The 12864-nt window shown below is 45.1% G+C and overlaps 1 protein-coding gene across 1 annotated transcript; it reads right to left on the bottom strand.

Annotated features, from left to right (window-relative positions):
* LOC140065323 (phospholipase A2 inhibitor and Ly6/PLAUR domain-containing protein-like) lies at positions 1-12349 on the bottom strand. The gene is made up of 5 exons (XM_072112915.1): positions 12071-12349; positions 4272-4385; positions 3458-3601; positions 2229-2321; positions 1-265 (listed from the first exon to the last, which is right to left on the bottom strand). Exons 1-5 carry the CDS (start codon positions 12120-12122, stop codon positions 24-26), a joined length of 645 nt encoding a protein of 214 aa, XP_071969016.1. The 5' UTR covers positions 12123-12349; the 3' UTR covers positions 1-23.
* Positions 12350-12864: the final 515 nt, after the last annotated feature.

Raw genomic sequence — 12864 nt, 5'->3', positions numbered from 1 at the left:
AGTGAGGGGTGCTGGTTCTTTTATTATTTTACTGATACATTTACAGCAAATAATCCGAGCAGAAATAAGAGGAATGGAGAATAAATGGCGTGGGCAGCCGCACAGACGACTTCAGTAGTAAGAGTAGTAGATGCAGGGCGTGTAGTGGTCGTCGGTGGCGGGCTTGTGGTTGTGGCTATTGTGTCCTTACAATTGTCTGACATATTTCCAAAGGACAGTAAGCAGAACTTGTCATTGCCACAGCCGTATGAAGTGGTGTCACTTCCTGTGAGGAAATAAGAGAATAATATATAATACATTCCATGGGTGAATCAAGCCAAGAAAGCTCTGCATGATACTGGCCCGGTACAGCCTACAGCTCAGCAGTGGTCAAAACAGCAATTAGCCACACCCTCCCCCAAACAAACCCCCGGACACCAATAATGCTGAAAAGGAGAACTGAAAGTTTAGTTGAATGGGCTACATAATTAAAATTGTTTTTTTTGAGGACACATGGAAAACCCCCTGGGAGCTAGGGCAGGGATGACCAAGAAGAAGAAAGTGAACTTACCCTGCACCAACTCCCTGTCTGAGTGTTACAATGGTTTTTCACACTGACACTGATAACTTGAAGGCCATGGGACCCACTTCAAACAATCAGGTGCCTCTTCAGACCAAAGGAATTTCCATTGCGGAGGACGTGAATTGTTGGAGGAGGCCACTTATTGGCTGAAGTGTGTGCTGCCACCAGGGATGAACCTAAGCTCACTGCGGCACCTTCTCCATCCCATCCAAGTGGGTATGAAGAGACACTATTTTAAAGTGGCAGGTCCTGTTTGGTAGCAGATAACTGTGCAACAACCCTAACAATGCAAAGGGTGGGTAGTTTTTCCGAATAGCACCATCTCCATGTTCGGAGATGCCCAGGGAGACTGATCACTTTGCTAAGAGTTCTAAAAAAGTGGAGAATTTAGCAGCAGCCACTGCCTGGTTAGGCAACAGTTAACATATTCATTGTCTGTAAACAATAATATGATGTGTTCTAATTATAAATCAAGCTGGAAACTGATTAGAGAGTGCTGCCACCTCACTAGGGGAGTATAAAACACATGGTCAGAGCAGAAGAAGACCACCATGAAGCTGGAAAAGGGAGTTGGAGGTAAATTCACTTTCTTTTTTTTTGGTCATACCTGCCCCATATGCTGCTGGACAGATTTATTATTATTATTATTCCATACAAAGAAACACCAAATTTCAATGCAGTAAAGTTTACATGTTGTTAACATCCAGCCTCCTGTACCTGTGGACTACTTACAGAAGCTTCTCCCAGTGGAAGAGGAATAATGTACCTAGCTGTTAGATTCTAGAATTATTGATCCTGCTTACTTAAATCTTCGTGTGTTCCTATTCTTTGGCTTGTTTCTTGACTATCTCTGCATCTCCCTCTTGATCTGCGGTATCCCTGTGCTGACATAAACTGGTCCCTGCTTCAAGTACTGACCTACAGCCTTCACAGGACACTCTGCTTGCCCAGACCTTGGCTCGTTTTTGACTATTCTTTGCCATTGTCCTTGGTTTCTAATTGGGTCAGTCACCACATGTACTGGGGTTGCTCCAGTTTCTGTCTGCAGTTTGATTTCTGCTGGATGAGTAACACACCCTGGTGTAAGCTCTGAAGAGCTCTGATTGATCCGCATGTTGCTGCATCTCAGAGCAAAGTGTGTGACACAAGTAGAGATGGCGTGACGGACAGCCGAACCAATCAGCTACTGTCCAGGTGCTCCATTTAAACTCACCTGTGACTTTATTCAGTATTTGTTACACAAGTCTTCTGGTTTGTTTCATTTTACTCTCTGTTGTGTTTTTGCTGTTTAATTACCTTTTGCCTGTACCTAGACTACTCTTCTGCCTCTGTACCTCGCTGCCAATTTAGTTTTGATCTGGTGTCTGACATCACTTATGCAGAAAAAAAGCCTTGGTAGCTGTACAGCAGGTGCACAATTACAGCGACGGACCGTTTTGCCCTCTACTGCGCTTCGTCTACCCTCGTCTAGCCTATGTCTGACATTACTTAGTTGTCTGTGTTGTGTCTCTTTGTCTAAGTAATTGTTGTTGACACACACCAAGAGAGGGTACATTGTCCAGTTATCTCTTGTGATTTAGGGTAGTGCTGGCAAGCAGGAAAGGTCATGCAATGGATTAGTATCATACTTTATAGAACACCTGTATTTCAGGATTTTTGCCAATACCTGGTATAATGAAGCATTTGTTCTGATCTCCTTTGCATTGTGAGTAATTCCCTGTTACGTTTGACGCAGGACATAGTAATCCATTTTCAATTACTACAATAAAAAGGAAACAAATGAAAGATTATTTCAAAGATTCACTGGGTGGCGGCAGAAGGTCTTATTTTAGATTAATCAAAATCCTTAGCGCACCTACTGTTATGCTGCCCGAGGCGTTGCAGTGGGGGTGCTGAGTGTTAGACAGAACTGGGGATTTTGATGCAAATATAATAATTGCCCCTTCGAAGGCCTAGGGAGTGAAAAACCCACATGGCTAAATGTGTTCTGTAATATAATTCCAAGATAACCTTAGGCATCCACTAAAAGACCCACTGATGCAGCACAAGCAGCCAGCTTCACTCCTAGGGGCTTAAAGATATTGGGTCCAGGCCAATATTGTATAAAAATGTATTTTTGGAAACATCACAGGGACACAGGGATCCCCTGGGCACTCTCGGTGTGCATGCACTCTCGGTGTGTAATGGACCCACAGGAAAGTGGTGAGGGAAGGCCAGTGATGTCAGCAGCAGCCAGGGAACACAATGGACAACAAGAATTTTACATAACTCCCAGCTCCTTTAATGGCACACAATTAACACAGCAGCAGGTATAGAAATAGGCTGGAACACACCTTTTCCGCAGGCACACAAGAATATGGATTAGGTGGCTAATTTGGGGAGTACCTCAGCCTTGAACTAGTGGTGAGAAGGCAGGCAGTTACATCCTGAGGAGCTGGATTGGCTCTGCTGCATTAACACTACAGAAAAACAATCTTCAATTTGAAGAAATATCAAGTGTGGTTTCTTCTTACTCAATGCACATGACAGGAAGTGGGGAAGGAGCTGTATGAGTGTGGAGGAGAGAAGAATAACAAAGGCACACACAGGCTGCAGTGAAATTAACCACCTACTGCTGGCAAGGAGCCAGGTAATGGGAAATAAAATTATATAAATACAGAAATGTTTCAGAATACTGACAACGGCTATTGGAACCTGTCACCAGCTAAACATAACATTCCTGGTGACAGGTTCTCTTTAGAGGGGCGGTGAGCCAGCTGCCACATATGGGGCTAGTTCATGACCCCAAAGCTACAGTCATGTGCATGAGTCCGAAATGAAGAAGGCTCAAATTGCTGAAAGCCAACTTATATTACATTGTTGTGCGTTGGCTTCTATAATAACAGATGAGCTTACGGTAATTTGCTGGTGGTGTGCAGTTATCCTCCTGGCAGCAGCGGATCCAAGAATCTGCTTTTTCATTTCCACTGAATATGGTGTAGGAGCTGTCACAGTATTCGAATGGACCACAACCTGTAAATACATTGGTGCTTTTTCTTTCTAAAATAATGTAAAAAATTCAAATGTTTTTATTTATTTATTTTTATTTATTTAAAATATTTTTTTTTCTACTTAATGAAAATAAAGTGTGAAGATCAAACACTTTTATTTTTGCCTGATGTTGCTCATTCTTTTTAGTGCAAACTGCTTGTACATTTTTTTATAGTGTTGGTTGCCAAATTGGCTGCATCAAGCCCAATGCGCCACAAACTTCTGAACGTAAAGGGGAGTTATATGTTAACCCTTCAGTGTTATAACAGGTGTTATCGCTACATTCTGGCAGTTTGTGGCAGCAATAGGGGAAATTTCTAGTCTTCCTATGGTAGGATTTCTAATGGTAGTGTTTGAACTCCACCTCCACCTCCAGAGGCTCTCTGGAGTTAACTTTTAGTAATGACCCATCCAGCGAGCCATTACACCTGTCCAGCCCACATCTGTTCTGACCCCTTTAGTCCTGTACACCAACCTCCCATGATGCTCCTAATCTCCAACCTTGTGTTACACAATTCTCCAACATGCCCACTTTTCAGAAAAGTGGAACGAAACACACAATTTTGTCAAAAAGATTTTGCGCATATATTTCACTCTAATTGAACACTTTGGATTAGTTCACATTGGATTAGGATAGAGAAAATCCACAGAAAGAGGACATCCTATTCAGTGCACTTACCAGGATAGTAATTCATGACGGAAAAGCAGACATCTTCGGTTACACATGTCTGCTGGGGTCCTGTACATGTAAGCCCGGTGTTATTAGCACATGAGGTGCAACTCAAACAGTGCCCTGTAGGGAGTAGTAAATTATACTAGTTATTCATGCTATTATTCAAATTTTTGTATTCACTAAAAACTTTAATACCAAATAAGTGTAGGCCCACACCCATCATGAAGTCTCCTGAGCCCCATCCTCCTGAGCCCCATCCTCCTGAGCCCCATCCTCCTGAGCCCCATCCTCCTGAGCCCACTGAGATGATCAGCACTGACTGCACATGTGCCAGGCTCTCCAATAAAGTCAATGGGAGTGGACAGTCATGGCGATGTTTAATTCCCCTTCTTGCTGGTAAATTGTGTCGGTAAGCCATATTAGAAGGCAGCCATTCTCTTTGGGTTTATGCCACAGTACAAAGTGTTCCCTGCTTAACAAGTTTTTTGGGTAATGGTGGCCTTTAAATATTAATTACCTTTCTTAGGATTGGTTGTTTACTTTGTAAAAGTGGCGGAGGCACTCAGGCTAACATCGCCCGACCGCCTCTTGGATTCCCCGGAGTTTAATTTATGCCCACCCCCCGCTGCAAGCCACCTCCTGCTGAGGAGTTACGATCCAGCCGGTGATGTCAGAGGGCCAGGGCGTGGAAAGAGCAAGGCTGTACCCAACCGACTGCAGGAGGAGGCTTGCATTGGGGGGCTCATTTGTGCCTTGATGGCCACACCCTTTATTTCCCCACTGCCTTGTGTCATTGTATCTGGCAATAATTTAAGAAAGATGATAAGGGGTTGTCCAGCCTTCAAAAGACCATATATCCAGTTGGGGGGAGGGGGGGCTGAAATAACCAAAAATACCTTTTTCTTACCATTTCCTTCGTACCCGTTGACCTGTGCCATTGCCCGTCAGTGCTGCGCCCCAGGTGCTACAGTCTGACTACTTTCGATTGTAAAATTCAATGCTATAGCAGGCGCTTGGCAGTGGGGGGATGGTCATAACTGCCTCTGTAAACAGACAGGGACATGACACTAACAGGCAACGGCGCGGAACAGCGAGAGGGGGAGCAGGTAAGTATATGGGGTTTTTTGTTTGAACATCCGCCACCAAGCCAGATATATGTTTTTTGTGAACACTGGACAACCCCTTTAACTTACCCAGGTGGTTTTAAGACTGTTTTATCATAACTGTAGTTTTATCATTACTGTAGTATATTATAGCTGTACTTCAAGTAAGCGAAAAAATTTGATATGTTTTGCATTTATTTAAAAAAAAATTTGAAAAAAGAATCACTTCAAAATGTTCTCTTTTTCAAACAGATAGAGGCACATTTACTAAGAATAGTGTAGTATATACTATGTGCAGTGTATACAATGTGCAGTGTGTACTATGTGCAGTGTATACTATGTGCAGTGTGTACTATGTGCAGTGTGTACTATGTGCAGGGTCCTGTGTACTATGTGCAGTGTCCTGTGTACTATGTGAAGTGTGTATTATGTGCAGTGTCCTGTGTACTATGTGCAGTGTATACAATGTGCAGTGTGTACTATGTGTAGTGTGTACTATGTGCAGGGTCCTGTGTACTATGTGCAGTGTCCTGTGTACTATGTGAAGTGTGTATTATGTGCAGTGTCCTGTGTACTATGTGCAGTGTATACAATGTGCAGTGTGTACTATGTGCAGTGTATACTATGTGCAGTGTGTACTATGTGTAGTGTGTACTATGTGCAGGGTCCTGTGTACTATGTGCAGTGTCCTGTGTACTATGTGAAGTGTGTATTATGTGCAGTGTGTACTATGTGCAGTGTGTACTATGTGCGGTGTGTAATATGTGCAGTGTGTACTATGTGCAGTGCTCTGTGTACTATGTGCAGTATATATTATGTGCAGTGTATACAATGTGCAGTGTGTACTATGTGCAGGGTCCTGTGTACTATGTGCAGGGTGTACTATGTGCAGGGTCCTGTGTACTATGTACAGTGTCCTGTGTACTACGTGCAGTGTCCTGTGTACTATGTGCAGTGTGTACTATGTGCAGTGTCATGTGTATTATGTGCAGTGTCCTATGTACTATGTGCAGTGTGTACTATGTGCAGTGTCCTATGTACTATGTGCAGTGTGTACTATGTGCAGGGTCCTGTGTATTATTTGCAGTGTGTACTACGTGCAGTGTCCTATGTACTATGTGCAGTGTGGACTATGTGTAGTGTGTACTATGTGCAGTGTCCTATGTACTATGTGCAGGGTCTTGTGTATTATGTGCAGTGTGTACTACGTGCAGTGTCCTATGTACTATGTGCAGTGTGTACTATGTGCAGGGTCCTGTGTATTATGTGCAGTGGGTACTACGTGCAGTGTCCTGTGTACTATGTGCAGTGTGTACTATGTGCAGTGTCCTATGTACTATGTGCAGTGGGTACTACGTGCAGTGTCCTGTGTACTATGTGCAGTGTGTACTATGTGCAGTGTCCTATGTACTATGTGCAGTGTGTACTATGTGCAGGGTCCTGTGTATTATGTGCAGTGTGTACTACGTGCAGTGTCCTATGTACTATGTGCAGTGTGGACTTTGTGTAGTGTGTACTATGTGCAGTGTCCTGTGTAGTGTGCAGGGGGCGCCAGACTCAGGATTTCCTGTGCATGTTCTTCATGAAGTTGGGGCCCCCTGCATTGCTCCGACAGAGTGTACCAATTTTTTTTTCACGTGGGCCATGCGACTCCATTCTTTCAAACTTTGCATGATATATGTATTGCTCGATCCTAATGAGCAGCAGAACGCCCCCTTCAATGCAGAAAGGGGGCATGAAGAATAGTGCAGCCGCACCTCAAAAGTCCTGGGGGCAACACATATGTGGCTCGAACGCTTCTTAAATACCTGTGCAAGCAGTTGGCAAAGTTCGACAGAAAAGTGTCCCAAGGTCAATAGTAAATGTGCCCTTATGTGTCACTGCTGGGATTGTATTTACCCAGAGATGAGCAGCGCCAATCGGCCCAATCAGAGTTTTTTTCACCTTCTTTTAGATGAATACACTATAATGTATAAGTTGGATTTGATGGACTAATGTCTTTTTATAACCTTTTTTATCATGATACTAAGGATTATGGAGGCCACTGTGCTCTTTGGAACCTTGAGCGCTGCAGAAATTCTTTTGTAACCTTGGCCAGATCTGTGCTTTGCCACAAATCTGTCTCTGAGCTCCTTGGGCAGTTCTCATGTGCTCTGAAAGGCACTGTGAGCTGTGAAGTCTTACATGGGAAGGTGTATGCCTTTCCTAAACAAGTCCAATCAATCAAATCAATACTTTCCGTACTCACTGTACCATAACTATCATTAATTATGTCAATTACATCTATTTAAGCCTCTATATTAGAATGGATCAACCTGTCAGACTGGTAGTTCGATTACCTTCTCCAATCTGCATATTAGAATGAAGAAAACCACCCCGTATGGTTGGGAAGGATAATCTTGTATATACATCATTGTTACAATAAGTGATTTGTATTGTGTTATTGTATTTTTTCCATAGTCATCCTGATGTTGTGCGTCTCTCCGATTTGTTTTTAGAATGTCTGTTCCCTTTACTTTTTTAAATAAATAAAGGGAAATAATAAAATGTGTATGTTTTATTTTTGATAAAATTGGTGTGTAAATCTAGTTGTTTTGTGTGGGTTTAAAGTGAAACACATACATTGTATAAAGACAATGCTATAGGGTAAAGCAAGTTGAGGCTGCTGGGAATTTATTAGTGGGGGAGGCTGCTGGGAATTTATTAGTGGAGGAGGGTGCTGGCCATCACTTTAGTGGGGAGGCAGCTGGCCATTACTTTAGTGGGGGAGGCAGCTGGCCATTACTTTAGTGGGAGAGGCTGCTGGCCATTACTTTAGTGGGGGAGGCTCATGGCCATTACTTTAGTGAGGGAGGCTGACGGCCATTACTTTAGTGGGGCAGGCTGCTGCCCATTTCCTTTAGTGGGGGAGGCTGCTGGCCATTACTTTAGTGGGCGAGGCTGCTGGCCATTACTCTAGTGGGGGAGGGTGCTGTCCATTTCCTTTAGTGGGGATGGCTGCTGGGCATTACTTTAGTGGTGGAGGCTGCTGGGCAATACTTTATTGGGGGAGGCTGCTGGGCATTACTTTAGTGGGGGAGGGTGCTGTCCATTTCATTTAGTGGGGGATGGCTGCTGGCCATTACTTTAGTGGGGGAGGCTGCTGGCCATTTTTTTAGTGGGAGAGGTTGCTGGCTTTTACTTTAGTGGGGGGAGGCTGATGGCCATTACTTTAGTGGGGGTGGCTGAAGGCCATTAATTTAGTGGGGGAGGCTGCTGTCCATTTCCTTTAGTGTGGGATGCTGCTGGGCATTACTTTAGTGGGGGAGGCTGCTGGTCATTACTTTAGTGGGGGAGGCTGCTCTCCATTTCCTTTAGTGTGGGAGGCTCTTGGCCATTACTCTAGTGTGAGAGGCTGATAGACATTACTTTAGTGGGGTAGGCTGATGGGCATTACTTTAGTGGGGGAGGGTGCTAGGCATAACTTTAGAGGGGAAGCTGCTGGCCATTACTTTATTGGGGGAGGCTGCTGGCCATTTTTTCAGTGGGAGAGGCTGATGGCCATTACTTTAATGAAAGAGGCCGCAGGCCATTACTTTAGTGGGGGAGGGTGCTGTCCATTTCCTTTAGTGGGGGAGGCTGCTGGGCATTACTTTAGTGGGCAAGGCTGATGGGCATTACTTTAGTGGGGGAGGCTGCTGGCTATTACTTTAGTGGGGGAGGCTGATGGCCATTTCTTTAGTGGGGGAGGCTGACAGCCAATACTTTAGTGGGGGAAGGTGCTGTCTATTTCCTTTAGTGGCGAAGGTTGCTGGGCATTACCTTAGTGGTGTAGGCTGCTGGGCATTACTTTAGTGGGGGAGGCTGCTGGGTATTACTTTAGTGGGAGAGGCTGCTGGCCATTACTTTAGTGGGAGAGGCTGCTGGCCATTACTTTAGTGGGAGAGGCTGCTGGACATTACTTTAGTGGGAGAGGCTGCTGGCCATTACTTTAGTGGGAGAGGCTGCTGGCCATTACTTTAGTGGGAGAGGCTGCTGGCCATTACTTTAGTGGGAGAGGCTGCTGGCCATTACTTTAGTGGGAGAGGCTGCTGGCCATTACTTTAATGGGAGAGGCTGCTGGCCATTACTTTAGTGGGAGAGGCTGCTGGCCATTACTTTAGTGGGAGAGGCTGCTGGCCATTACTTTAGTGGGAGAGGCTGCTGGCCATTACTTTAGTGGGAGAGGCTGCTGGCCATTACTTTAGTGGGAGAGGCTGCTGGCCATTACTTTAGTGGGAGAGGCTGCTGGCCATTACTTTAGTGGGAAAGGCTGCTGGCCATTACTTTAGTGGGAGAGGCTGCTGGCCATTACTTTAGTGGGAGAGGCTGCTGGCCATTACTTTAGTGGGAGAGGCTGCTGGCCATTACTTTAGTGGGAGAGGCTGCTGGCCATTACTTTAGTGGGAGAGGCTGCTGGCCATTACTTTAGTGGGAGAGGCTGCTGGCCATTACTTTAGTGGGAGAGGCTGCTGGCCATTACTTTAGTGGGAGAGGCTGCTGGCCATTACTTTAGTGGGAGAGGCTGCTGGCCATTACTTTAGTGGGAGAGGCTGATGGCCATTACTTTAGTGGGAGAGGCAGATGGCCATTACTTTAGTGGGAGAGGCTGATGGCCATTACTTTAGTGGGAGAGGCTGATGGCCATTACTTTAGTGGGAGAGGCTGATGGCCATTACTTTAGTGGGAGAGGCTGATGGCCATTACTTTAGTGGGAGAGGCTGATGGCCATTACTTTACTGGGAGAGGCTGATGGCCATTACTTTAGTGGGAGAGGCTGATGGCCATTACTTTAGTGGGAGAGGCTGCTGGCCATTACTTTAGTGGGAGAGGCTGCTGGCCATTACTTTAGTGGGAGAGGCTGATGGCCATTACTTTAGTGGGAGAGGCAGATGGCCATTACTTTAGTGGGAGAGGCTGATGGCCATTACTTTAGTGGGAGAGGCTGCTGGCCATTACTTTAGTGGGAGAGGCTGCTGGCCATTACTTTAGTGGGAGAGGCTGATGGCCATTACTTTAGTGGGAGAGGCAGATGGCCATTACTTTAGTGGGAGAGGCTGATGGCCATTACTTTAGTGGGAGAGGCTGATGGCCATTACTTTAGTGGGAGAGGCTGATGGCCATTACTTTAGTGGGAGAGGCTGATGGCCATTACTTTAGTGGGAGAGGCTGATGGCCATTACTTTAGTGGGAGAGGCTGCTGGCCATTACTTTAGTGGGAGAGGCTGCTGGCCATTACTTTAGTGGGAGAGGCTGCTGGCCATTACTTTAGTGGGAGAGGCTGCTGGCCATTACTTTAGTGGGAGAGGCTGATGGCCATTACTTTAGTGGGAGAGGCAGATGGCCATTACTTTAGTGGGAGAGGCTGCTGGCCATTACTTTAGTGGGGGAGGCTGATGGCCATTTCCTTTAGTGGGGGAGGCTGATGGCCATTACTTCAGTGGTGTAGGCTGCTGGGCATCACTGGAGCCATTTAGTGGAGAATGCTGGGCATCTCATTACTGGGGAAGCTGTGACCACTGCATTTCCCATCCTAGGCTTATAATGGAGTCAATGGGGCACAATTACTTACCCGGTCCATAATGCCTTGTGCCGCGAGTCACTAAGATTGTGCGCCCGATATCCTGCATGTGTCGCTTCCCCGCTCAGGTCCCCGGAGTTCACCTTCTTCTTCCTGGTGCATGTAAGTGCATTGTCCGTGTATAATGTGCTGTGCCGCGAGTCACTAAGATTGTGCGCCCGATATCCTGCATGTGTCGCTTCCCCGCTCAGGTCCCCGGAGTTCACCTTCTTCTTCCTGGTGCATGTAAGTGCATCGTCCGTGTATAATGCGCTGTGCCGCGAGTCACTAAGATTGTGCGCCCGATATCCTGCATGTATCGCTTCCCCGCTCAGGTCCCCGGAGTTCACCTTCTTCTTCCTGGTGCATGTAAGTACATTGTCCGTGTATAATGCGCTGTGCCGCGAGTCACTAAGATTGTGCGCCCGATATCCTGCATGTGTCGCTTCCCCGCTCAGGTCCGCCGGAGTTCATCTTCTTCTTCCTGGTGCATGTAAGTCCTTGGTCTTGCGTCAAAATTTGAAAGTTAAATCCTGCGCTCAGTCCGAATCAGTCGGATCATCCGATGGCATGTCCCCCTGATTTCTGTCGCATGAAAACTAGCACAGCTGCAGTAAAATCTGATCATATGTGACACAATCCCAGTGCAAACCCCCGTTAAATACCTGTGAAAGCTGCGAAAATCCCAAAAACGGTAAACAGTCTGACAAAAGTGCGATCCGCGACCCTTAGTAAATAAGCCCCAATATCTTTTCCCAGTTTTTTGTGATAAAATTAATTGGCTTATACTTGAGTATATAACGTTAATACATAAAAAGGGTTTAACACTTAATATTAATTAAAATGAATTATAAAAATAAAAAAATAAGCTCTAAAACTGAAAAACATTCAAAACAAAGAGTTACAAACTTTAATAAATATCTACATTTGGTTGTAACACTTAAATGTATAAAAAGATAAATAGCCATAAAACTTAAGTAACTAAATTTAGGAATAACTAAACCGGAGACAATGAGAGAGGTGGAAAGAGCTCATTTTTGTTGTCTTTACTCCCCCCTGGACCCATATTCAAAAACCCGATCCTGGACAAATCCTCTAAACAAATAGATTATTCTAGAACTTACCTTGGTGAATTAGAACTGCTAATACACAGACGAGTAATAGAAGGTTGGCCATGTTGGTCACTCCTCGAGGTGATATACAGAGATGGAATCCTGTATTTGAAGCTTTATATACGATGCGCTCATAAAATTCATTAATCTCTGGTTTGCACAATATTTGTGGGCGTGTCCCTATAAAACAATGGTTGGGGTGTCCAAATAAGGCACATTAGGACTAATATAAAGTTCTAGGACTTTTATTCTAGGAATGAAAGTACAAACAGGTCTGAGCAGCATATTTTCTGTCTCTTCTCTCCAGGACTCAGCACATAACTATGAGGCTGATGTGGATTTGCCAGGAAGCCAATTATTCCGGCACACGAGCCCTGAGGGCACATGGCATCTCCAATTCCAGCAATTAAAGTTATAAATACCCCGTATTAGGGAGTGGGCTGTAAATAGGTCTAACAAATCATCTTTTGGATGTTTCACTATGTACATGATCAGACGCGTAAGTATGTATATACCATGGAGACAAAAAGTATAAATCACAAAGGATTGCGTTATGGAAATATACTGAGAAAATCTTCCTATAACCGAAATAGCCCAATAACAAAGTAGGATAATGTAGTAAAGCTAACAATTTGTGCGTCCAGAAGTGCTACCGGTCCTCCGTTGGTGTCTGGTATAGTCGGGTTGTGCCAATCACACTGGGAGAAAATTGCACAGCAGATATCCCTGATTTGGTGGCCAATTGTCGTTAGAAGAAACCTATACACCAGCAAAAATATGCGGTGGCAGCACCGGGCGGCTGTAGC

This window comes from Engystomops pustulosus, chromosome 6, assembly GCF_040894005.1.
Source record: "Engystomops pustulosus chromosome 6, aEngPut4.maternal, whole genome shotgun sequence".
In the NCBI taxonomy this organism is placed as follows: Eukaryota; Metazoa; Chordata; class Amphibia; order Anura; family Leptodactylidae; genus Engystomops; species Engystomops pustulosus.
The sequence above is the reverse complement of the archived record's forward strand: the minus strand, read 5'-3'. Positions and strand labels throughout refer to the sequence as shown.